Here is a 27,025-nt window from a genome sequence, read left to right on the forward strand (position 1 = left end):
CCTGAGATTTGGAGAGCTCTAATAACTTGCCAACACTTAGCACTGAGAAAAAGAAACAGTCACTTTGCCAATGATGCTTGAATGAATGACTGGATGAATGAATGATTGGCTGGCTGGATGGATGGATGGATGACCTATAATGTGCACGTGGCAAAGCTGGGTTTGAACCCGGGTCTGCCTGACTCTAGAACCTAGGCACCTTTCTCTGCCCCATTGGACACAGTGCCCATCTTCTGCCCAGCCAGCTCAGCCCTCCTTCCACCCTTGGGGCAGGAGTGAGCCTTCAGCTGTATTAGCCCCTTCAGGAGGCTCTCTGCCTCAGGCTAAGCCCATCCCTCTTGCAGCATTGTGGGCACCGGGACACAAGATATTCTTTTTTATCCCAAGAGGAGCCTTGGCCAGCAGAGCAGCAAATCTGCCTTCAGAATCTTTCATTTCATATTGTAATTATGATTATTTGCTGAGCTCCAAGACATAAATAATTTATTTGGATAATCCCCATCCGAGTGACACTTTCCTAATGAAATGTCTTAGTTTGGAGCAGAATGAGTTCATTACGAGAAGGTCCCCTTTGCCGCCAGGGCACCCAGAGATAACAGAACAGCCAGGTGCTTTGTGTAATCTGTTTGGCAGTTCGGGGCCTCTGGCAGCCGTCCGGGCTCATCAGCCTCAGAACATCGCTGATGGATGTATATTTTACGAAGCCTGTGTCGTTCCTTTGTCAGAGCCACAAGCAGCCCGCCGCCTTCGTGGTCACGCAACACCCTCTACCCAACACTGTGGCAGACTTCTGGAGGCTGGTGTTCGATTATAACTGCTCGTCCGTGGTGATGCTGAATGAGATGGACACTGCCCAGGTAGGAGGAGGCCCGGCCACTGCCCTAGGTGCTCAGGTACGTTAGGGCAGCCGTGCCCTAGAATTGGAGGCAGAGCCCTGAGAGCCAGCTTCGTGCTGCCTCTGCCCAGTCGAGCTGCTGTCTGACAGGCACTGTGGCTGTGAGCAACAAGCAAGCCCATTCGGTTCCCAGCAAAAGGCAGGCATGTCCTGCCGGCCCTGCCACCCTCTGTATCCCAGCAGTGACTTGCTGGGAGGCTTTGTCTGGCCCCCCAGAACCCAGGGCCAGACTCTGTTGCTCCATCCCCCAGGCACTCCTTAGGGCCTTACTCCAAATCATGCAGAGCTCACAGAGCCTCCCCCGGTTCTGAGGGTCTCCAGCCTGGCCACGCCCACCCGCCCTGCCCAGGCCACGATGCATTCTGCTGACAGAGCCGGAGGCTGGAACCTCGGACCCTTTGTCCACTGACCACCACACCAAGCCCTAGCTTTGTCACGGGCCACCCTTGTGTCCAGCAGGCTTCATGCCTTAGCCCCTCGGGGTCTGACAGCTCTAGGCATCATGTGCCTCCAGCATATCCCTACACTCAGGACACAGGACACGCGTCATGGGACAGCTCCTGGAGCCCACATCCCAGTGGCAGGGCAGCCATTCCTGGATGGAGGAGGTGAGAATGGCCTTTCAGGTGTTTTAAAAGCAGTCCTTTCACTGTCGTGAAGGAAGCTCACAGTAACTCAGCGCACTTCTGTGTGAGTGCCACCCTGGTGTGGGAATAAAATAAAAATGGATCTGAGCTATAGTCTCAGCCCTCCAGGAGCACACAATCTGGCTACAGAGACAGATGAGCAAATTGTCCCAACCTCGCGTGGCAGTACCATAATAGAGGTCAGCAGTGAAGTGCTGTGCTGGCGGGGAACAGGGAGCAATTAATTCTGCCCAGAGGGTGAGGGAAGACTGCAAAAAGAAGGTGAAGTTGGCCTTGAAGAAGGCAGCAGAGATTTGGTGTGTGGGAGATGAGTAGCTGGGAAAAGATGTTTCAAGCAGAGGGAACAGCAGGGACAAAGGCCGTGTGGGGTGAATGCATGCAGGCTTGTCTGCAGAACAGCTGAGGGTGTAGTGTGGCAGGGCTTGGGGTGTCAGCAGGAGAGGGTGGTGACACTGGAAAATGCATCAGGGCCCAGCTTGCACACGGCTGCCCAGGCCAGGCTAAGGAGCTTGGGCCCTGGCCTGCAGCATGGTAAGTGGTTTTTTTTGTATATAAAAAAAAGGTTTTTATTTTGTACATGGAATCCTTTCTTCAAATAAAAGCTTTCATGCAAGCGCAATCTATGAAGCAGGTAAGATTGAGAGCTGCTGGTGTTAAAGTGGGGGTGGGGGCCTGGAGCTCTACCCACCTGGTCTTTTGGTGCCTTCTGCTACCCCTCAGAGAGTCTGCCGCTCTGGGTCCCTTTGTGGAACCCCTGGGGTTCCTAGGAGCACAGTTGGAGAATAGTTGCTGTACAGGGAGGAGTGGTGTGGCAGAGGTGTGGCAGAGGTCCTGTTAGAAAGGTGAGTCTGGGGACTAGTGAGGAGGGAAAGCAGGAGGAAAAACCTGGAAACCAAGAGATTGGGGAGGAGAATGCTGCACGCGTGCACAAAATAAAAGGGTGAGCGGAACTGAAGAGGTGGCCAGGAACAAGAGAACTGGGGTTGGATGCGTAAAGGCCACGGGTTTAAGGAGAGGAGGCTATGAGTCATACATGGCAGGGAGAACTCGTGGACGGTGGCAGGGGTTCCGGTCTGGGCAATCGGGCGTCTGGGGAAGCGACTGGCCAAGATGGGGAGCAGGGGGAGGAGCGGGAGAAGAAGCGGGACGGTTGGGGAGGCTGAGAGAGGAGCAGGTCACGGAAGGCGACACTGAATGCGACTTGAGTGTACATGTGGGAGGTGTTCGGGACTGGTTACGCTCACTCACTCATTCAGCCTCATCAGCGGAGCATGTGCCACTGGTCAGCAGCCTCTCTGAGTGCGTGGCCTGCATCAGGACAGAGAACGCAAACCAGGAGACTCCCATCTCTCCTGCCCCTTCTGTCCTAAAGCAGGGAGGACAAGAAACAACACACACTGTGTAATGTCCTTTGATTACATGTTAGGAGGGGACGAGTGCCTGAAAAAAGAAAAATAAGAGGGCAGCGGAATGAGGGTTAGAAGGCTGGTTTGGGGTAACTGCACGATCGAGGTCGGCCCAACCGGAAGGTCAGCGCAGGTTTGGAGGAGACGCGAGAACGAGACATGTGACCACCTCAGGGAGGAGCATGCCCGGCTGAGGGGACAGCCCACACCACGGCCTTACAGTGGGCACTGCCTGGCCCATTTGAGGAACACGTTGGAGGCCACTGAGACTGGAGAAGAGCGAGTTTGGGGACAGCAGCAGAAGCTGACGCAGAAACAGCAGGACCAGGTCATGGAGAGGCCTTGTTGGGGTTGGGGGGGAGGTTATAAGAAGAAATCTGGGTTTTACTTGGACTGACACGTGGAGTCATTGACAGGTTTTGAGGAGAGGAGCGACTTGAAAAAGTAATTCACCTTTTTTTAAAACAAACAAACAAAAAAGCTGCCGTGTTAATAGACCGTTGGTGCTAAGAGTGGAAGCAGAGAGAATAGAGAGGAGGCTCGGGCAGGAATCCAGGTGACAGGTGTCGGTGGCTTGAACCTACGTGGTGACGATGGAATGGATTTTAGATATGTAAGGGCCCAACAAAACCTCCTGACTGATATTTTGAATATGGAAAGTGAGAGGAAAAAGGATGACTCCAAGGATTGGGGCCCAAACAACAGACGATTGGAATCGGAGATAACCATGAAATTAAATGGATTTCCATAAAACAAAGCCCCCACCCAACCCACCCGAGAGTTCCTGAGTCAGAAGGCATCACCACCCTGTTCCTTTTCCTGAAAAAGTGAACTTTGCTCATAAGCCCAGGAGTGAAGTAGAACCAAGGAAAGCCTGTTTGCTGTTCCCTTTTCCCAACATCCCTTTTTTTTTTTTTTTTTTTTTTTTGCAAAACCAGAGCTCAGGCAAAGAAGAAGATTTTCAAAGAACCTCACTGTGGGCCATACAGAGAAGCAAGGGTCAAGGTCATTGGCTATAGCTTCCGCTTTCAGTGTGGTTCCTAGGTGAATGAAGCTCTTTCAGCCCCAATGTCAGTACAGGCTTTGAGAACTGATTCTCTAAATGCAAAAGTATCAGGCTTAGAAGTACCCTGAGGTTGGCTGCCATATGCAGCTGGCACACATCCCCTGAAATCAGCAGATGAATAGAGCACTTACTGATGTAAATATCATCACCACAACAGCTGGGCGCCTTGTGAAAATAAACAATGACACAGCCTGAGCAGCAGAAAAGCCACCCGCAGCACCTGGAGGGGCGGTTCTTTGAAGTGGCATCAGCATTTGTCTGCCAGTGAGCCCATGCCAAGGCTGCCCATCGCTTCTGCCAGCCCCGCCACGGACAGTTCAGCCTTAGGTCCCCAGCTCCTTGGTTGCTCCCGAGAGGACCAATGCCACATCCTAGGGTAAGGACTTGTGTTAGGGGTTGTAGCTGGGCTACCTGTAAGCTACAGCAAAATAAGTTTGAGGTGTGGACAAGCAATTCCAGAGCGCTTCATTCTCTTGCACTGCTGGCCAGATCTGTCTGTCCCTGCACAGAGCCCTGTGCTACTTCATTAGTCAGCCGTCCCCAGCCACCGATACTCTTCTACTTCTCCGAAGTGGCTGCTGTCCAAAGATAATTACGAGCAGTGCGAGCTCAACATAAAGACTCTCAAAGCAACTACATTCAACCTTAGAGATTTTCCGAGCTCTGTGGGATTCCAAAGGCCTGTGGCCAGATTAGAGGGGCAAAATCCTACAGCCACAACATCCGGCAAATGACACTGGGGTGTCTGATGAGCACACTGGAAAGAACCTTTTCAATCACACCCAATAGCATTGACAAGACCTCTTCCATCTTTGTGGCCTCTGTGGCTAGACCAGAGTCCATGGGGAGTAGACGACAGAAAGAAGCCCTCTTCATGGTCATGCCACACCTATCCTATTGTTCAGAAAGCTCAGGAGACCCTCTAGGCCAGCGATGGGGTGTGGCTCTGTGGTGGCTGAATCATGCCCCCCACCTCTCCCTGAAAGGTCTCTACATCCTAACCCTGAAACCTAGGAATGTGTTATCTTACCTGGTCAAAGGGACATTGCAGATGGGATGAAGTTAAGGATCTTGAAATGTGAGATTGTCCTGGGTTATCCAGGTGGACCCAGTATTAGGGTCCTTTTAAGAGGAAAAGGGGAGGCTCAGCGTCAGTGGAAGGCCGCGTGACAACAGAAGCAAAAATGGGCGTATTCTCCAAGATGGGTATTTCCCATCTTCCCTCCACGGACCCGCTATTTTGAAAGTTTTTATTTCCCAAAACGTATTTACCAAATTAATAATTAAGTTAGTTTTCTGGTATTGTTTCCATAAACGTAACTTCCCCCAGTGAACTTCTGATCTACAGGCCGTAGGCAGAGCTCATATAACGAGGTGCTCTAATTCTAGCCCAAAGCCAGAGACGCCGCGTCCTCCACTCAGGACAATAGCGTGATCCCCTTTGGTTTTTAGGCTTTGGAGGTAGTTCATTGGCTCATCCTGCCAGCTGTGTGAACCCCACTTTGGACCCAGGTCCACTGCCCCTGGATTTGGCGGCCAGGAGGCTGAGGCCCAGGCGGGGGATGGATCTGTCCAAAGTCTCACAGCCCATCACTGACTCAGGCTGACGGCCCCCTGCCAGGGATGGTGAAGACTTCTGCTGCCCTTTAAACAACAGGAATTCCAGGGCCCGGTGCCTGATAATCACCGGCTTGCTGGTACCTGGGTATCTGGAGCAGGAAGGACTGTCCCTTTCGTTTAAAAGCTGAGTCACCCAGTTCTGAGGCTCCCACCATGAAAAGTGTGCGAGTTTAGGTGAGGCAAAGCCGGGTAGAAAGGTTTGGGAGCGTGGGACCAAGAAAGATGCATTCCCACGGAGCTTCTGGAAGTGAGAGAGGCAAGCTCGTCATCCTCACAGGAGAAGAGGGGAGGTGATGTTTCAGAGATGTCTTTTCCTGTCATTGTGCCTGCAGGGTAAATAGCAAAACACTGATATCCCCATTTTTATCTCGGCTTGTGAAAACACCGCCTAACATGCTAGCAAAATATACAGTCTGCGTCTCTACAAGCCTCAGGTCTGACTTTGCAAGGGGCCGTGGTTCTGTCTCTGCCCTCCCCGGAACAGTGGAGGTAACAACAGAATAAGAAGTCTGGGGTCAAGAGATCTGAGTTCAAGTTCTAGTCTTGCCACATACTTTCTCTGTTGCCTCAAGCCCGTTTCTTAACTTGTCCAAGTCTCAATGTTATCATCTGTTAAATTCGTGTAACGATGCTGCCAGCCAAGTTTGCTCTATCTTTGAAGATTTAAATAAAAATGGGATCTGTTTCCCATGCTGCATCCTGTGGGAATGTCCATTGTCCTCCCCCAAGATTTCCAGGAGTTCCAAGGGAGTCAGTCCTGTTTTCATTCCCCAGGTGCAACTCAGGCTTTACTGGGGGCCACGTGGGCATCATACCCCAGAAATGCCTCCGACTGAAGCGTGAACATCACACATCCTTATCCTTAAACCCCACCAAGCCTCCTCACCCCTGGAGGGCGGCAGCACATCCCCCCATCCTGTTGGCCAAACCACTTTCTTCCTCTCTCTACCTTTTCTCCCACTCCTCCCTCCTCAGTTCTTTCACCCTCTCCCTACAATTTTTCCTTTACTAAGTTGCATAATTCAGCTGTCTCTTTAATACCTCTTTCTAAAACCTGCCCTGCATCTTTGCCTTCCACCCACACTGCTTTCCTGCATAGTCTCCTAAACTCCCACCCTCCCTTCCCAGAAACGAACTCCGATGCAGCTGTCATACAAGGTCGGACAATTAAGTTTGCGAACTCATCCTAGAAAAAGTGCTACATACCACATTGCTGAATATCACTATGGTCACCTTCGAAGTCCTCCCCTTGGGAAGCTATGCACTGACGCCAGCACCTAGTCCACCCTTCAAAGCAATTTTGGAACTCTTTCTGGAATGGCCATCAGAGCTGTCGTCGTATTACCCTTGATGTCCTGAATGGCATCAAAATGTCTTCCTTTCAATATTTCCTTTATCTTCCTGTAAAGAAAGGAGTCATTGGGGGCCAGGTCAGGTGAGTAGGGAGGGTGTTCCAATCCAGTTATTTGTTTACTGGCTAAAAACTCCCTCACAGACAGTGCTGTGTGAGCTGGTGCCTTGTCGTGATGCAAGAGTCATGAATTGTTGGCGAAAGTTCAGACCATCTAACTTTTCCTAGCAGCCTTTTCAGCACCTCCAAATAGTAAACATGGTTAACTGTCTGTCCAGTAGGTACAAATTCATAATGAATAATCCCTCTGATATCAAAAAAAGGTTAGCAACATCTTTGCCACAAGTTCGTGAACTTAATTGTCAGACCTCGTACATAAGTTAGTTTCTACCCACTCCTTGGAGATTGTACTATTCACCTCACGTGGCTGCGGAGAGGCTGGATGGAGGAGGGAGACGGGAATGTGCTGTGATTACGGCCCGTGTGCCTCTCCGTCCCGGCCCCTCGTTTTGCCATCATTGCTTCACCCACCATCTGTCTTCCTTAACTGCCCACAGTATCAAAGGCAATTATATGTTTTTGGCTCTTTATCGAATCTATGTAAAGGAATTTATAATCACTGATGTGAATTTTAAAACTAATTCAAGTGACTCTTTTATATTTTTCTCTTAAAAATACTAACTCACTCCATCTTTGGGTTACCTGGGATTGGTTCCCCTCCCTCCACCCACAACCATGAATCACAGGGACCTTGATAAGTAGCGTCCTTAGTTTCTGAAGCTTTTCCATTTTATCGAAGCATTATTTAATTAACAAAAGGCATAACTAAGGTGCACTGAACTATGCTTTAGAATTGTTTATTCCAAAAATAGGCCATATGCTAGTATTCTTGCAACTCATCAGAGCATGTTTATTCCAGCGACTAACAAGCTTTCCAATTCTGTCAGCAAAAAATGTTTAATGGAGGCGCTACCTTTGTGTTTGCTATATTCCACGTGTGCACTTGCACCCCCGAAGGACATCTTTTCATGGCCCAAACAGCGATGGAGATCACTGGGTAGAACAATGTATGGCAGCTGTTCCAGGGCTGGCCACACGAGCTTCATGCCTTTCCGTTGGTGTAACTCGTTCTGAAGTAACAAAAGCCGCTCAGCTTTTCTGGAAGAAACACGGCCATTTCTAAATCAGCAGCAGCAACTGGAATGGCTTCCCTCCCGGGGGTGGCCATGAGCACTGCCTGTGTGTGTCTGCAGTGCTGAAGCCACTTCAGGCGGGCAACACCACCCCTCTCCAGACTGTCGGTTAAGTAGGGAGAGTCCTAGGGTATGAGGTGGGAAGAGGCGGTTGGTCCAGGCTCTAGGCGAAAGGATTTGAATCAATTCTTGGAGACAGCCATTACTTAAGTGTTCCATCTAAGGAAGAAAATACCCACGTTGCATTGAGTGAATGTGTGGCCCCAGGTCAGCTGGGTCCTCATAGTTGAAAAGAATCACGTAGGCTTCCTTGAACCCCTCATTTCCAGCATGTTAAGAAACCGTAAGCCCCCACCTTCAAGATTTCTATAAACTGCTGATGCTTGTGTATTAATGGTCTGGCCCCTCAGACCCCAATTGTGGTCTCTGGTCCATTTCTCTGTCACCCAGGGAGCAAAGCTCAGTTCCTTGCTGGTTTGCACAAGAAATCCATGCACACTGAGCCTTCTATGTGGTAGTATAAATTTACTCCCTATTTAGGAGGTTGGGAAGGGGGTCGCATGGCACACTGATTCACCTTTCATGGTTCCACCACACTCCCAACCCTCCTCTTTCATCCCCTGGGTCTCGCTCAAGAACAACCCACAGGTCTCTCTCCTTTGACTTTCGACGTGCAGAACAGTGTCTGAATATCCAGGATTCCACCCTTCCCCGACTGCTCCCCCAAGCTGGCTGGTCAGGAATTTTCACAACAAGGGCCGTCTTTGAGTATTATCCTAAGGGGAAATTTTCATAAGAGCTACTGAGTGGAGAAAAACAACAACTTCACTTTATCCGTCTTGTGTGAGTGACCCTCCTTCCCGCATTGCGTAATAATCACAGCTCACATTTCCTGAGTACTCACTAGGCGCACATCCCTGTGCCAAGCAGACCCATTATGAGTCTCAGCCACTCATAACTTAACTCAGAGAAGCTAAAAGATTTGGACAAGTCACTCAGCCAGAAAGTGACAGGGCTGGGATTTGAACCCAGGGCACTTCAGGCAGAAGCCCCAAGACCTGCAGCCAGAATGGCGGTGCCCATAGAGGCACAACCCCAGCGTCTGGACACCAGGACCACAGAGGACATTGTTGTTAAGGAGAATCACTTCTGAGCCCCAAAGGGTCACTGAGAACAGAACACTTGGTGTCCCCCCTTCCTCCTTTTGTTCCCCATCGGTAGATTACGTGTGGCACCCTGGGCTATGGGGAGACCCTGACGATCCTTGGCAGCTCAAACACCATGCGTGCCCCCACATCACCCAGCTGAATGTCACTCACTCCACTGCGGATGCAATCTCACAAATTAGGGAACGTGAATGAAAGTATGGCTCCGATTCAGGTTTATGAGGACCCCGCACACTTCCCCAGCCCTCTGGGCATTATGGGAGAGTGACCTGGAAAATCAGATGTGGAGAAGTGTCCCAAATATAGGAGTCCTGTTTGAGGCATAGTAGAACCTATTAGCTTGAGAAATGGGTCAGAAATCTTATGAAAAGAGACCAACCATTCCGCATTCTCTCCAGACTAGAAATATTGGGGGTAATAGACCTTCCCTGATGCCTCAGACCCATGCACCGCATGTTAGGATCAAATTCAATGCAGGCAATAAAGGCAATTATTGTTTTTTATACTGGGCAGTTCTGATGAATTCTGATTTCTTGGGCCAGCCACAGACTTAGCTGTACCAGTCCTTCATCACTGGAAAGGGTGCGAGGCAGAGGAGCCAATGGCAGAGACATGAAGTTTACATTGTGAGTGTGTCATTCCCGCACAGCTCAGTAGGTGCTGTCCAGCCCCGGAGGCCCCTGTGACCAGCTGCACCCCCCGGCCCCATACACACGCACCTCAGTGTGCTCAATTAACCCCCAGTGGAGATGCCAGGAAAGCCAGCACCATTGCATTATGAATCTTGACCTTGTACATCTTTGCTTTTCAAAACGGGCGGTAAGACGAATCCTTCAACTTCATGTTAAGTATTATCATTGTTATTGTTGCTGAGACTGATAGGCTCGATAATACTATGAATTGCTGGGAGTTAGTGGGTGCTCACTCCATGCCTGGCACTGTGCTAAGTGCTTTGTTCACATGCATTAGCTCCTTTATCCCCAGAACAAGCTGACAGGACAGGGCTGGGCACATGTTCTCTGCGAAGAACCAGGCAGGAAATAGTTTAGGTTTTGCAGGCCATGTGGTCTCTGTCACAACTACTCAGCTCTGCCGTGTGTGTAGCTTGAAAGCAACCACAGACAATCTGTAAACGAGTAAGTAGAGCGATATTTCAATAAAACTGTACTTACAAAATCAGGCGCAGGCCAGGTTTGGCCCGTGGGCAAACAGTGTGGGCAGTGTTATTCCTAAGCCGGAACTCAGGTTCCACAGGTGGGAGACAGGTGCTTTTCTCTCTCCTATGTCTTCCCTCCTCCCAGCTTTTCATTCTGGTTCTAGTTCTGGAGAAAAGATAGAATAAAAGACATTTAGGCATATAACTGCCCAGAGTGAATTGGCTGTTCTCTCTCAACAAAATCGACAGCGATCGTGTTCGTGAAAATCCTGCACCGGTGGCTCTGAGGAGGCCACCGGCCGGGTTTCCATGGGTCACCTCAGACAATCTAAGTCCTTGTCTGCAAGCTCAGCATAGGCTCTGGCAGGCCCCACTGATGAGAGATTCGATCCCAAGCTGCTCTCAGAAGCCTCGGTGGGGTCTTTGTGAATCTCAGCTCCATCCTGTGTAACCCCCAGATGGAGGGTCTTTCTAATACATGGCCTCTTTGTCCATGCTGCGGTGGGCCCTGGCAAGCCTGAAGCCCCAATCTTAGCACTCCTCTGTGCCCCAGCTCTGGGGCCTGTAACCTGGACGGCGTCCGTCTCCATGCCCCTTGGGAACCAGGAATTTGTCAAGGCTTGCTCTGCCCCTCTCTGAGCCGCAGCGCCTGCCACCTACCTCAGTATTCTTTCTCCAACTCATCACTTAGTGGTCCAACAGTTACAGGGGCATAAAGTATCTGTCTCTCCTTCTTGGTGACACTAGAAATCTAAGGAACAGTTTGTGACCTTAAGCCAGGGTTTCCGAATCTCTGCATTATTGATATTTGGGGCCAGGTTACCCTTGAGATGGAGGGGATACTTTACACTGGAGAATGTCTAGCAGCATCCTGGCCTCTACTCGCTAGATGCCCATAGCAACCCCCAGGTGTGGTGATCGAAAATGTCTCCAGACATAGCCAAATGTCCCCTGGGTGACAAAACAACCTCTGCCTAACAACCATTGTGTTAGGGGCAACCACTGCCTCTGCTCTCAGCTGTAGGTTGTAATTCCCAATTCCAGAATACTAGGAAAGATTACAGACAAGATCTCAGAACACCATGTTACATTACCTTTGGGTGCAAAGTAAGCATAATTGTCCCCATTGTACACATGAGAAAGCTGGGGCCTGGGGTCACACAGCTAGTGAGCAGCAGAGCCTAGATTTCCACCCAAGCTTGTCTGATGCCAAAGCTTGTATGTAGTTTAAAACTGCTCATGATCTGATCATGAAATGAACATTGTGAAGGTTTTCCTGGAATGGGGAAGAGTTTGCCATGATTTGAATTAGTGAAGAGAAAACTAGAGATTGTACCTACCCTTCCCTCAGAGTGTTCTATCTAATCCTGACAGCAGCACTTCCAGGTAAATATTATTCTCCCCATTATATAGATGAGGAAACTGAGGCCCAGCAAGTCTAACAAATGGTGTGAAATCAGAATAGCAAAGAATTCTAAGCCCCGTGTTTCTGTGCTGAGAGCTTTGGCTTTTCAACAACCAAAAAAAAGGGGAGGGTGGCTGATCCCCAATGGGGAAGCTGTTTAATTTCCTACACAATAGCCAGTGTGTTCTGCAGGCAGTAAGAAAGGCTCAGTGACAAATGAGACCAACGTCCTCCCCATCCTTCCTGTGACTTCTTTCCTTGCCCCAGCTCTGTATGCAGTACTGGCCTGAGAAGACCTCCGGGTGCTATGGGCCCATCCAAGTGGAGTTCGTCTCCGCAGACATTGACGAGGACATCATTCACAGAATATTCCGCATCTGTAACATGGCTCGGGTAAGTGGATGGCCGCCACTGCTTCCCATGCCCCTCGTCCCCCCAAAGCAAATGGAGGCTGCATGCCAGCCAAGAGTCTGTGCCCTGCTCTCCCGATAATCTCGTCCTTGGGGAGGTGATGCCTTTGCCTATTCGGGCTCCAGACCCCGCAAAGGCTCCAGAACACAGAGCTGCACAAGGCGACATCCAGCCTGCCATCTGCCTGTTTCCTGACACACTTGCTGCCCTGTAGACCAAACTTCTTAGAAATTAGTGCTTTCCCACCAGGTCACACTGTTTTGGTGTGAGTTGATGCGGCTTTTGATTGGATCCACTAAGCCTGAGGCTAAATCCTGGGAACAACACCAAGATGAAAAACAATTGGTCGCTTCCATGAAATTCACTGGTTGGGTGGAGAATTGGGTGAGGGAGCAGACTGGTTCACTAAAGTGACTGTGGTCTTTCCTGGGGGCCCAGGGTGAACACAACTCAGTCCCTGCTGTCAGAGTTCACTATCCACTGGGAAAATGAGATCTGTTCTGCCACGTGAACCTTGAGGGGAAAGACAGGGATTCTGCCTGGTAGTGTCAGGGAAGGCTTTTCCTGGAGAAAGGGATATTTGAGTTGGGTTTTGAAGACTGAGTAGGTGTTTTCCAGGTCAAGAGAGGGTTCAGGGCAGTCATGACAGGAGAATCAGCATGCACGAACGTGCGGAGATGAGTGACTCTGTGACTCTCCCCATCGTGCCATGGCTTAGATCTCATTCAGTCTGTCTCCCACACAGCGCTGCGGCCCCCAGAGTGTCTGGAGGGATTGCATCCCCAAGCACACACCCCCCGCTGCAAAGCACTAACAGCCTCTCTGTTCTCAGCCCCAGGATGGGTACCGTATAGTCCAGCACCTCCAGTACATTGGCTGGCCGGCCTACCGGGACACGCCCCCCTCCAAGCGCTCTCTGCTCAAAGTGGTCCGCCGGCTGGAGAAGTGGCAGGAGCAGTACGACGGGAGGGAGGGACGCACAGTGGTCCACTGCCTGTGAGTACCACAGGGTGGTGGGTGGAAGGACACTCCCGAGGATGCCACCGGCCACAAACACCAGTCCCAGGCATGCCTGGTCACACCGCACCTCCACCTCCGTGCAAGACAAAATGGAGTGGACTCAAGGAATTACAGTCCTTTCATGGACTGGGGTTGCCAGTGTGTGGCCCTGAACTAATGTCATAGGACATAGTTACTGATGCAAAAGTTACTTCCCACAAATATGGGGCTGGGCAGAATGCTCCCCAGTGGTCCCTAGAGAGAGATAAGCACCAACCTCTAACAGGAAGTGTGATATGTCCTGCCAGTTACAAGGAAGTTCAGGATGAAGTGGATTCCACTGACGAGATCCTTCTGCAATATCTCCTGAAGAAGAAAAAGAAGAAATGGGAATGCATAGATTAAGGGAGCTTAATGCCAGACAATTTAAATGAACCGCCTCATTCTCTCTGTGAGGTCAGCATTGTCATGTTGTAGTGGAAAAACGAAGCCCCGGGCAGGGTAAGGAATCAGGCCGTGAAGAGAGGAGCTTTGATTTGAATCCATTGGCCTCCAAGCTAATGTGCTGTCCACTAATCCACACTGCCTCTGAGCAAACCAAAGGACTCCTCCACCATGTCTGCCTGCAGGGGCATCTCTTACTATGGGCATAGTGGGAAGTCAGGGACATGGAGAGCCTGAGGGGAAGGCACTGCCCTGAGGGGCTGATCAATGGACATGAAGGGCCCTGGGAACCCTTTTTCCCAGGGCACAGGGCACGCAGACTGGCTGTGTTTATACTTCCATCACTGGGTGAAGTGGAACCTTCACCTCCTGTCTTACAACAGTCATAGCTGGGGCATAGAGATCAGCAGTTGAACAGACCCTGATGTCATCATGCAGGGTGGAGGTCAGGACCCTTTCAGGACTGTGGCTAACAAACTGTTATCAAGGAAATCGCTTACTTTTGTGAGCCTCAGTTTCCTCATCTGTCCAATGGGTGTGTTGAATTAGTTCATCTTAAGACCCTGTGGTGCTTTGAAATATTTAGAAAATAAACACCATTTAGCTACGAACATACAGACCCACAATATCATGGTAGCAAATATGCAGATGTTCTAGATGTCATTACTTCAAAGAGTACGCGTCAGAGTCGGCCACAGGGATAGAAAGGGGCCACAGAGGAGGAGTCTACAGAGATCTTGGGCCCAAAACAAACCGGTGGCATAACAGCCAGTGTGGGACATTGGATTCAGAATCATTCGCTTTGCTTCTGAGAGTGTTACAATGATTTGGGGCGACGTGATTGAGAGGGCCTCCCTTTTTTAAAACGTTCTGTTAAAGGAACATTGAACCTTGGCCTTTCCTCCTTCCGAATAAATATCTGTGGAGCCAGTGGAGACATTACTAACACCGTACTGAACTCAGAATTAAGCCTGTTCAAATAATTTGTTGTTCCCCCTCTTTCAAATAGGTGGTGCATGCACATATCAGAAAAATCTCACCTTAAAGAGAGGTGAGAGAGACAGAGAGAGAGAGAGACAGAGAGAGAGAGAGACAGAGAGATAGAGAGAGACAGAGAGAGACAGAGAGAGACAGAGAGAGAGACAGAGAGAGACAGAGAGAGAGACAGAGAGAGACAGAGAGAGACAGAGAGAGAGCGCTAGCTTAAGGGCCACCACCTGTAGCAATCCTCCCTTCCCAAAGGACACAAAGTGCAGACTGGAGTCCAGGAAGGTGCTATGAGGTGTTCTGATCACATTGATGGGTGACATCGGCCACATCGAGCTGGCTCAGTCCACATCCCAGAAACTGGCAACTGGCTCCCTGCCAGCTAACCCCTGCCTTCTCCAGTTCCCTCCCACACACTCAGGTGGCCCCACCATTGGCACAGAACCACACCTATCCTTTCAAGATCTCACTGTGTCCACCCACCTCTTCCTCTTGCACTCTGCTGTTCTTATTCCAGGAAAAAAAAACACAGAACCCTCTTTCCTGGGGGTCCCTTCCTACTCTTTCCCGTGTGGTTGGATTTTAGCCTGCTCTTTTGCAGGAGTACCTTTTTATCCGTTCTCCCCCAGCCAAGGTGACCGGCAGTCTGAACCAACGGAAAGCATTGGGACTTTGGCATCCTTGGGAACCAGAGACACCAAAAAAATGACATTGAAAGGCAGGCACTGGCTAGTGAGTGGAAAGCAACTGTCTGTACTTGAAACATCTGGTCACTGGATATCCTGTAGATAAAACATCTGGCAGATTCACTGAGTGCCTTCGTTTCCGTCCAGATGTTCTTTAGACACAGACCATTACGTGAAATCATTAGTTGCTCTTGGCAACATGCCCAGGAGTTCTGAATCAGGCAGATTCCTAAAGGGACTTTCTATAAAGAGTTGGAGGGTGTTTCCATGAAGATGACCTATGGAGCATCAGAAAGAAGGAGTGACAGAGCGATGACCCTGCCAAGAGCCCTCTATCCCTACTCTCCCGATCTGTAGGGTCTTGCTTCAACCAGGGGGTACAAAGAGAGACTTGTCACTTCAGGACACAGCATCTCTGACCCACTCCAGCCTCTGCCCATGAACCCTAGGCTAGCAGCGATGTCTCTGGTACTGCTGTCCTTCGTGGGTGGGAAGAATTGGGAGGGAAATCACACGCAACCTTCCCCCGTCTTCATTGGATGTGTCGGGGGCCCGAGAGCATCCTTTTGGACAAGGAGGCAGGCACCCCATGAACAAAGACACACTGTCGGTTTGGCCTGAAGGGTTGGGTCGGTGCTGCAGGGGTGAGTACAGCAAGCTCATAGAACCAAGGAAGCATCAAGCTAATTGAACTCTCAAAGCTCATCTAGTCCAACGCCTCCATTATATGAATGGGAAGCTTAGGGCTCAGACACAGACAGTGACTTACCCACGGTTAAAGCCGGCTCATGGCACAGGTGGGCCTCCAACCATAACTCAGGGCTCAGGCTAAGGCTTTCGCCATTGCCTCCCCTTGTATTTGCCACTCCCCACCACTGCTGATGTGGCTTGAGGACCAGCAGGTGCCCGGCGCGGGGGTGAGGCGGTACCCAGGAATCTGACTCCCCTCTTTACTCTGTGTTTAGCAATGGCGGAGGCCGCAGCGGAACTTTCTGTGCCATCTGCAGTGTGTGTGAGATGATCCAGCAGCAGAACATCATCGATGTGTTCCACATCGTGAAAACGCTGCGGAACAACAAGTCCAACATGGTGGAGACCCTGGTGAGTGTCCCAAGAACTCTTCTCCATCAGCCAGGGGACGACCCTATTCCCTGGACCTGAAGCAAACAGCACCTGCTAGTAAACACACTCAACGGCCAGGTGCCTATTGAGCACCTACAGTCTACACCCTCGGCACCCACTGCTCTCTGCTCTGCTCCCCTCCCGCCCAACCTCCCCAACGTCTCTTTCCTGCAGGCCAGTCAACCGTTCATCCTGGTAGTTGTTGTAACCCCACTTCGTTTCACTTTCTGCCCATTCTTTAGGCAAGATCACTCACTCAGGCTCAGGGGAAAGGATTCCGGAGTAGTAGCCTGTGGACTATGGTTTCAGTGTAGTCCAACCTTAATATAATTGATTTTTACGGTATGAAGTGTTGGTCTAGGATACTGTGGAGAAAGGGATGGAAAGAGACTGGGCAGGCAGAGCCCCAGAGGATATGATAAGACCCACTGCGGTGATGGAGACAGACCACGCACAAGGCATTTTAACATCAGTCCTTAAAGCTACTCTAAGCATGGTCCTACTCAAAGTGAGGTCCAGGGACCAGCAGCCGCGCATCATGTGGGAGCTATGGTACAAATGCCGGGTCTTGAGCCCCACCCCAGACCTACCGAGCTGGCATCTGCGTGGATCATTCTGAGTTGACGGTTAGCACAGATGTAGAGAAAAGTGCTCTCCAAAATCTCTGTCTCTAAACGAAATGCATTTCCCCTTTCCTTTTGATTTCTCTCTTGTCTTCCCTTCTCCCTCCCTGCCTCTCCTCCTCGCAGGAACAGTATAAATTCGTATACGACGTGGCACTGGAATATCTAAGCTCCTTTTAGCCTGATGGGCTGGGGAACCTGCCAGAGTCCCAAGGCTGTGCAGCCAAGCCCCCCTTTTCTGTGGATGGCAGTCACTGGGCTCAGAAGCTAAGACGCGGCACCCTGCCCACCTCCAAGGAGAAGACTGGTGGTCCCACATTCCGCGGTGGGCTCTGCACCTTCTGAGGGGTCCCCTGTAGCTGTGGGTGCTGCGGCTCTGAGAGGCCCAGGCTTCCCTTCCACACCCAAGCAGCTACAGCCTCGGGCCCAAGCAGAAGTGCACCCATAACAAGGCCCTGGATTTCTTGGTTCCCCAACCTCTTGCTTTTGCTCTTTTCAAGTGTGTGAGCCTCATGGCCAGCCGACTGTGCAGGCGCTGGGAGTGGCCAGCTCGGCAGCACCTCCCCTACTGCTCCTTGGAAGTGGGGAGGGGGGGCGGTGTATCTGCTCCTCCTCCACGCTGTTGTGGAAATGATTGGGTCCTGAGGGTCCCTGCTCTGCTGCCCCCTGCAGTGACTTCTAGCATCAGACACCTGGATCATGTGACCTGAGGATACTCCCAGACCACAGTGTTGGCCCCATCGTGCCACCCAGCCTGCATGGGGCGTGGCCCGTAACCATCTGCACCCCTCCCCAGCCTGGCCAGCCTGCTGTGTCTGCAGCACTCTTGGATAAAGGTTTCTATGCTTTTCTGTGGTCAGCGGGAGGGGGTGGAACTGTAGGGACCTGGCGGTTCTTTCTTGTCCTTGAGAAAAGGGACCACTGCCCTGAGGCAGAGCTCTCTTCGATTCGGTGTCCCTTGGCTGGCGGTTCCTTTGGGAGGCATGAACAGGGTAAGATTTAATTATTTTCCAAAGTATATATTAAAAGAAACTTTCTTTTTGGGGGAGGGGGAGGGACAGTGTAAAATCTTAGTCTCTTATGTCAAGGGGAAAAAAAAATGCGGGGAAGGAAGTTTGGATGTAACTAGAAGACAAATCTCTGGGGCCTGTAATCGCCCCTGACAAAGTCCTTAAAAGGTCCTACCCTAAGATAGCACAGGCACTGAGCAAGGGACGCGGGCTAGTCTGAAGGTGGTCCCTTTGGTTTCTGGGCAACCAGCATTGAGCATAATCTTGAAGCTCCACATGTAAACTAGAGAAACCCAGCTGCCATCTTGAAAAAGACCGCTTGTGCTTTGGCTCAAAATAGGCCGTGAGTATCACACCTGAGAGACAAGGGTCTTGCCCAAAGTATGGGTGAGTCCGTGACAGGAAAACATTTGTTGAGCTTCCACTTTATACGAGGTGCGGCACATGCCACGTGACGCTCACACGGTCTGACCACTCCCCAGGGAGAGCTGTTAAGCTTGCATCTCCTCTGTGTGACAACTGAGGAAACTGGGGCAGCCTCCTGAGGGGTGAAATTGTGGGTCCCCAAAAAGGCGGATAATGGTGATGAGACTTATTTTCCTTGTTTCCTTGATCCTCTCTCCGCCAAGCAATTATTTTATGGAGGGAAAAATAAGGCCAGAGACTTCTGAGCAGAGAACGTCACAAACAGAAATTTAATTCTTTCTTTCTGATGCCAGTTCTTCTGGGAAGCCCAGAATTTCAGATATATTTTAGTACCTCATGCCCAGCGGCCCAGGAAAGCTAATCTCATCTAATCTCTTAGCCAGTGAAAACAATTCCCTGTTCCCTCAGGCTCAGAGGTCTGCCAGCCAGAGCCACTCTCTCTTCCTTGGTCTCTAGTAGGCGCTTGGGCATAGTATGGACAACCTTGGGGTAGCCTGGGATAGGCAGCTCCATCTTGGAGGCTGGTCTATCCCTAGACAGGGCATGAAGAGCACAGAATCCAATACGGCACCATGTTCTCCCGCCAGAACTCACTGTGTGGGGGGGGGAACTGAACTCCGTACAGCACACGAGTGTTCTAGGAGCCTAACAGCAAGAGAGGCTGCCTAGGGCGTCCTGGAGGAAGTGACATACACCCCAGCTGGTTGTGAATAGGCAGCAAAAGGAAGAAAGGCAATTCAGGTCAAGGGATCAGCATGTGCAGAAGCTGAGGAGTGAAAAATCCTTGGGGAGGGGGGTGCTGTATGGTGGGAGATGAGCCCACTTAGAGCATAGCATGGCAGGAGGAGGGCAGGAGATGAGCCAGCGTGAGGGAGATAAGACTTGGCCCCAGGCCACAAGGAACTTTTGAATGTCGTGCTCAGCTCAGTGTGGGAGACGGCTGGCTCCCTCTCGCGCCAGGGGGCCGCCTCTTTCCCTTCGTCACACACTGTGAAAACATTCCCTTAAGCGTGTACTCTATAATATCATATCTATTTGTCTGTCTGCTCATTATTTTGTTGCGGGAACAAAATATGCAGTGGATGCTGAGATTCTACTTTTGTGAGAAACGGGGGTCTCCGCTGTACCACAGGGCAGGCTGACCAACTCGGAGCCCGCGAGGAGGGGACACGAAAGGAGCCCACAGGAGCTGTTCCCATTGGCATGGGCTCTGGAGCTGTCTGGAGGTCCAGGGACACCAGACTTGATCAAGGAAGGGCTGTCATTTTGGAGGTTCAAAAGGAAGCATCTCAAACGAAAGGAAGTAAAGGAGCCCCACAGACTGGCTCTTCTCCTTTCGCAGGCCCCTCCCCGGGTGTGCTTGGCTCCCCAGGCTCCCGCCTGCTGCTCCAGCCGGCCTCTCCCTCAGCCTTCAAAGAGCCTACAGCAGAGCAAGTCATCCAGTCAGACGCTCTTTTCTCAGATCTTGGTTCATCGCCACCAAATGGAAGGGGGCAGGGCCGGGGCTACGTAACACAAATCCTAGGATCTGTTCTGCTCAGGAACGGGGAAATTGGCTGGCAGATAAAAAATGGCAGTGGTGCTTATCACTTCCAATGGTAGGAATTGAGACATGTGACTTCAGGGAGAAGGAAAATTATCAAAACTCGGGCTATGGTAACCCAAGGACCAGTGATGGGCCCCCCAGCTCGTCCCCTCATTTCCTCACAACCCAACCACATTCCCAGAAGGCAGAGCAGTAAACACTCTCAGGCCAGTTTACACAGGAAGAAACTGAGGCTTATGGATGGGGATGCCTTCCCCAAGATCCCACGGGGCAAGGGGGGGGCAGGACTTGGGTGAGACAGAGCACAGGTGCCCAAGAATTTGGACTTGATCCCTTCCTTTGGAAACCCCGAGCATATACCACCTCCCCCAAGGGATCGTCCCACCTTACAGGGGGCTCACCTTTCACTATACGGAGGAAAACAGTGTTACTGCTCTCTGAGTCTCCACACAGGCTCCAGCCTCTCGTCTGGGGTGCCAAAGAGGGCGCCCTCACTTAGTCCAGGTCCTCATGGTTCTCACCTCCTAGTTAGAGACCCTGTTTGGAGAAAATGTAAGACATTAATGAGAAGCCAGGAGCCGTCCCCACCTGTATGTTTAAGGCCTAAATAGCTTCAGGATACATCTCAGATGTACCCCACCATTGGGTCCTCTCACTCTTTCTGGTGTGAAGATTCTGGTTCCCCCAGAGGCCTCTGACTCTCTAGATGGTGAGCACAGGCCTCCCTCTGGGGACGAAGGGAGCAGCTTGTTCTTAGGCTGGCCTCTCCCTGGGTGTGGCCTGAGCAACGGGCTGTCAGATCTGAGCTCTCACATGGGACCAGCAGACCCTGTGCTGGAGACTCTAACATGTGAGCTCGCTGAGTTCTGTCAATATTCCTAAGACTAAGTGTGTGTGATTTGTCACCATTTTACAGATGACGAAACTGAGGTTCAGGGGAGATAAATCATTTATTCATCCACAGTTCCACAGCTAGTGAAGAGGGAGCCAGGATTTAAACTGGTTCTTTTGACTTCAAAGACAACGTTTTTCCACCACTGTGTCTCAGATTTTCCCCTGGGACTACCCGTAACAGCAAAAATTAGAGTAAAACAGTGGCTCTTGTAAAGCCCAAAGCAGAGAAAACCGTAAGCTTAAAATTCCTTCACAGTTTCATGTGTTACTTGAACAATTCATGCAATATTTGCATGCCACTCTAATTTAGCCTGATTTGTTTTCATATGACTGTATAAATATTTTTAACCACATGTACCCCATCCCTCATGTGGCTTTGGTCCCCTCAACTCACGATGACAGACCCCAGGGAATGATGAGTCTGAGAGGTATGGTGCCTGGCCCACCTGCTTCCTCCTGAGCCCAATTCCAGGCTGAAGCTCAAGTCCAGCTCACCTTCCCCGAGGCAGCTCCTTTGCTGGGGGGTACCCTGATCTCACTGTTCATGGGTTAATCTCAACTCAAGGCTCCTCCAGATGGATGCTGGAAGGAAACCGCTGCCATATACTAGCATGGTGAGCACAGGCCCTTCAGGCGTGGCAAAGGCTAAGCCCATGAAACCCAAAAGGGAAAGGAGAAGATGGACTTGGCCCTACTCTGCAGATTCCTAAATGCTGGGCCTATTAGAAGCTAGTGCCCTTTGTCCGGGGGGAGTCACATGGTTGCTAATGTGGGCACACGCTTCCTACGAGGGGCTGTGGTCTGGAAGGCTCCTCACTTCAACTACACATACTTACTGGGTTCCTCCAACCTGCAGGGCCCTGGACGGGGAGCTTCCAGGAAGCACAGGTTACTACGGTCCAGCTCAGCCATGGGTGGGCATGGGTGTGTAATGGAAAGGGCTCAGTCTTCAGTTCTAATCCCAGCCCAGCCATTGCTTGGCTATAGAATGTTGGGCCAACCAGTTAATGGGACAAGATGTGAAAAGAGGCCAAGTGGAAGAGGATGAGTTGGAAAGCTTCAGGCAGGAAAAGAGGAAGGCCAAAAAGTTGGGACCCAAAAGGAATTCTCAGAACCAAGGATGTATGTGAATGACGGGGCAAAGTGGTCACTTCTATGGCACAGCAGGACAGGGGATGGAGAGGGCCTGGCCAGACCACCTGAAACAAGGATGTGGCTTTACAATAAGTGTCAGCGTCTTAGAGCAAAGATGGTCATTTTCCCTCTGACCCATCATGTTTAGTCCTCACCTGGTCCCTTGGCGAAGCTCGCCCCTGCCGTGTGTCCTCACCAGGACCCACATTTCCTCAGCTCTGGGGTGAATCCCTGTTGTGTGCATTGAGGTGTCAGCCTAGCGAGGCGGCTGCAGACAGCAGAAGTGAGTCCCCGGGAGGCACCCAGCACTTCTGTTGTCTCTGCAGGAGTAACTGCCCACCCCAGATCCAGGGACACTGAAAGAGACGGATAGTTCTCCTGTATCTCACAGCCTTAGGACAGAATGAAGAAAGCCACCCTCCCTTAGCCTGCATCGGGTCACTTCTGGGCTGGACAGACAAGCCATCAGCACCAAGCGGCGTCAGGAGAAATTCCATGGAAAACATGGGTGAACCCAAGGGTAAGATGAGCAGGAGGCTAATCCGAAACCATAAGGCCAACAGACGGTGTTGGCCAAGTTCCCTGGGAACAAATGGTCAGCACACGCTGCAGGGCGGGTCAGGAGATGGGACACGAGTCACCTGGATGGCGATTACATCTCAAAGCCCTGACTTGCCTTCCCCCATCATCCAACTAGTCTGAGCTCCTTCTCGGCCAATGATGTCCGCTCCAAATCACAGCCAAATCAAACAGGGAGACAGGCAAAGTGAATCCAACTAGAGGAGACCCGCTGAGCCGCAGCCTTTCTCCCAGTTCCCATGCAAGCGTTCCATGTTAGAGGTTTTCCATGTTTACATAACTGGAAGTGATAAAACGCAGGCCCTGGGCTTCACCCACCAGAGATCTGCCTTTGAGGTCATATACTGTCTGAACAGCAGGGAGAGAAGTCGGTGGCAGAGGATGGAGGGGACTCCAGTGTCCTCTGACACATTTCAGGGTCAGGGGCATGACCCTCAGAAGCACAGCAGAGAGGTCTAAGCCATATTTGAGCTCATGAGCAAACTTGCCTGGTCTGTTGGCAACAAGAGATAGGCTTTTGCACGGCACTGGCTGCACAACTGCCTCGTAGAGACCAAGACCACCTCTGGATGCCTCCTGCCAGTTCCAGAAGAGGCAGGAGAAGCTCATCAAAGGGGCCACATTCACCCCCGGAAAGCCCCCCACGAGTGTTACGGCCCCAAGAGGAGGCGTCAGCACCCATAGCAGTAGACCCCAGGCCTAGTTATCTAGGAGGTTGGGGGATACAGCCCCATTGGGGCTGAGACAGGGATGTGGGAAAATTCAGGATGGCAGAGGGTCCACAGGAAGCGCTCTTGGGGCTGGGTTACCATGGAACGTCCTTTTGGATCTGAGAGCTGCTACACGTGGTGGGATTTGAACCCTTGGCTGGGATGTTCAGAGAATGAGCGTCTGGGGGCCTTAGGGTGTTGGAGAGAAAGGCATTCGTGTGACAGCCTGGAGCTCAGGGTAATTAATCAGTGGAACTCATGGCTCCTTGGTGAGTGGGTCTTATATTTGGGGGAGGAAGGGGAATGTGAAGTAACCCATCAAAATTGCAAAACTGAGTCCATGTATACATACTTCAGTGCCTTTGGGCTTGTGAATACAAATCAGTGGGCCTCTCATGTGATGGGCCAACAAACTCAGTGCCGCCATGCCCCTAGTTCTCCCATGGAAGACTAATGATACAAGGTATTCCTTGGGCCAAAGCCCCAGAGGACAAAGTGGTGTCATCCCAGCTCCAACTGGTCTTCTGAAGGGTCGGACAAAACACTAGTGCCCATATCCTCCACGGGTCTGCAGGTTGTTAGACAAATTCAAGCACAGTTTTCCGGTCCCAGGTCTCTCCTATGAATGGAACTAGGACGAATGGGTGCAACTTAATAGCTTACTTAAGGAAGAAGAACTTGCTGCCCATCTCAGCAGCGGTCCAGCAGAAACCAGACATCTCTCTAAATGGAAACAGAAGCATTGCTGAGATGGCCTTCAGGTTTCTTCCACCCTAGGTGGGAGAGAGCTTGTGGAGTTGGGATCATGTTCGAACTCCCTCGCTCCTGCAGAGCGGAGCCAAGCAGGTTGTACTTGGAACAGTCCCCTGTTTCCCTGCCCAATCTCCCCACCACGCAGGCCATGCTGCTCTGGCTACATTGGGGGCTCATCCAGGCTGGTTATCACCAAACAGCCCAGAGAGAACAGCTGCTTTTCCATAAAGCCAATGCCCACCAACATCTCTGATTGGACCAGGCATAATTCACACCCACTGGCCCACCAGGCTGTCAGTGACAGCCAGGACCAGTAAAGGTCCAAGCAGAACCAGAGCAGGGCTCTGCTTGCCGTAAACATTATCTCCAGAGGTTAATTCCACCCCCAGTCCCCATTCGAGGCCTGTTGGAGCAGATGGCACAGCAAAAGCACAGTGACAGTTGACACAGGATCATCACGTTCCGACTATTATCCATTTCATGGCCAGGTGGATCCTGGGCTAGCCCAGGTTAATCCAGGCTAACCCGTATTAACGATCAGACTCAAAAGCACTTTTCTACCTTCTCTTTCACCCTACATCCTATTACCCAATGAAAAGCAAAGGCTCGGGGCTTCTACCATTGCCTAGATTACAGGACACCATCATAGCCCTCTAGGGGTTCCCGCTCAACTCCACGGAGACTGCTATTGTCACACCCACTGGGCATATGACACTGCATGAGACCAAAGTCTCCACACTGTTTGCAGCTTCCTGGCGAACCCCAATGGCCTGCACTTGTACAGTTTGGGTGTTTGATAGATAAAGCACGTATGAGAAGAGAAAACAAAATAAAATCAACTTTTTGAAAAAAGCCAGCACTGTGCTGTCAATGTTCTTTTTTTTTTTTTTTCCTTCTCCTTTCCAATTCTCGCTTAAGAAAGCAGAAGGTAAATAATGTCAGGTCAATGAATATCAGATATATTTTTTGACTGTACATCACAGTGAAGTGTAATCTTTTTACACTTGCAAGTCCATCTTATTTATTCTTGTAAATGTTCACTGACAATGTTTGTAATATGGCTGTGTTGAAAATCTATACAATAAAGCTGTGACCCTGAGATTCATGTTTTCCTAAGATATTCGCACTGGTGTCTTTCTGAGGTTTAGGGGGGGGTGGTGAGGTGGCTACAAGTGAGAGAAGGGGGAGGAGAGAAACCTATCATTGACTAGATCTCTTTATGTTCATTTAATCCTCACATCTACGACACAGGAAATGTGTATTATGCCCTCTTGGCAGATGAGAAAGTTGAGGTTCATCAACATGAAGGGATTTTCCATGATTGCACCTTGCACTCGTAAAAGGGTGGAGTCTAAAACAGTTTTCCTCAAGTGTGGTCCACAGAGCACTGGTACCTGAATCACTTGGGAAGTCTGCCAAACACACATATTTTTAAGCCCCTACAGAATCACAATTTCTGGATTTGCATGGTAACAAGATGCCTGGACATGTCAGGTAGCTATTGCTGCGTAATGTGCCATCAGAACACTCAGTGACCTGAAACAACAGTCCCTGATGGAGGTCAGCTGGGGCTTGACCGATCCAGGCTGAGCTCAGCACCTCTCAGGTGGCCCACTTATGTGGTGGCTACGGGCTGTACTCTAGGCCAGGCTTGCCTGGACACCTGGACCGGTGCAGCTCTGGCCCACGTGTCTCTCACCCTCGTCCTGGGCCAGCAAGCCAGCCTAGCTAAGCGCTTCTCACCGCGATAGCAGGAGCATGAGAGAGCGAGTCCCATCCTGTAAATCACTGCGAGTCATGTCTGCGACATCTCATTGGACAGCGCTGGTTGCACAGCACACTTAGAATCAAGGGGCACAGACCCTGCTATCGATGTTCCAGTAAATGCTGAGGTTAGGTACCGAACCCGTGGTGCCAGAGGCAGCCTTTAACCCTCTCATCTCAGAATGTGGTCCACAGATCAACTACATCAGTTCCCCTGAGAAACTTGTAAACATGTGGAATCTGATTCCGTAGCTCGAGGATGGGTCCCGGGAATCTGCATGCTTACCTAGTGCCCCAGGTGATGGTAATACATGCTGATATCCATCATGATAATACATTCAGGTGCCCTCACAGTGAGGGACACCAACCCCTGTGTGCCCCAACCCTGGCGACTGACCAGCGTGGCACAACTCTCTTTCCATGTCAGACCTGAGCCAGGTGTAGGTTTGCAGAATCTGGGGTGTTATGCAGCCTGACCATCACACAGCTCTCCTCTCTGAGTGCCTCTGAGCTAGAGGCTTTTACCCCTGACAATTACCAGATATCTGAGTTGTTGGTTGAACTTGGAGCCTGGCTTTGAGAGTCATCCGAGCCAGTAGGAAGATTAAAATCTCCTTCTGAATAATGAGAATCCATCCCTCTATGTGCCTGGATAGAAGGTGAAGTCATCCCTGGATGGGGTGAGTAAGGCAGGACCAAGAAGTCACCCTCATAACCATGACTGCTTCCATCTCATCCTACTTCCCTCTACAACACGTACAAATACATAGTAAAAGCTGGAAACTTGGCCACGAAGCCATTGAGTGAACCTAGGAGGAGTTGTCTCTGATGATGAGACAGGAGGAGCTACAATGAGAATCACGATCCGTGGTTCATGCTAAATCATGTTTTACCACCTAGTAGACGTAAAGAAAACAAAGTGTTCCCGACTTCCATCCAGATGGTCTGCACTCACCCAGAAAATTGGTCAATCGTCCATTTCTATCTCCTGGGAGATGGCATGGCATTAAGAAAAACCTGTACGGGAGGGGG

At 50.8% G+C, this 27,025-nt stretch overlaps 1 protein-coding gene across 18 annotated transcripts in view; it reads left to right on the forward strand.

Annotated features, from left to right (window-relative positions):
* Positions 1-25,337, forward strand: part of PTPRT (protein tyrosine phosphatase receptor type T) — a 965,600-nt gene extending 940,263 nt beyond the window's left edge. For all 18 annotated transcript variants that reach the window (XM_081034722.1, XM_081034718.1, XM_081034731.1 and 15 more), the window contains 5 exons: positions 726-857; positions 12,173-12,298; positions 13,149-13,312; positions 16,398-16,533; positions 17,304-25,337. In XM_081034722.1, the coding sequence (XP_080890848.1) occupies positions 726-857; positions 12,173-12,298; positions 13,149-13,312; positions 16,398-16,533; positions 17,304-17,357 (612 nt within the window). In that variant the 3' untranslated portion in view covers positions 17,358-25,337. The remainder of the gene's footprint in view (positions 1-725; positions 858-12,172; positions 12,299-13,148; positions 13,313-16,397; positions 16,534-17,303) is intronic.
* Positions 25,338-27,025: the final 1,688 nt, after the last annotated feature.

The sequence above is a fragment of the Rhinolophus hipposideros genome (assembly GCF_964194185.1).
Source record: "Rhinolophus hipposideros genome assembly, chromosome: 22".
In the NCBI taxonomy this organism is placed as follows: domain Eukaryota; kingdom Metazoa; phylum Chordata; class Mammalia; order Chiroptera; family Rhinolophidae; genus Rhinolophus; species Rhinolophus hipposideros.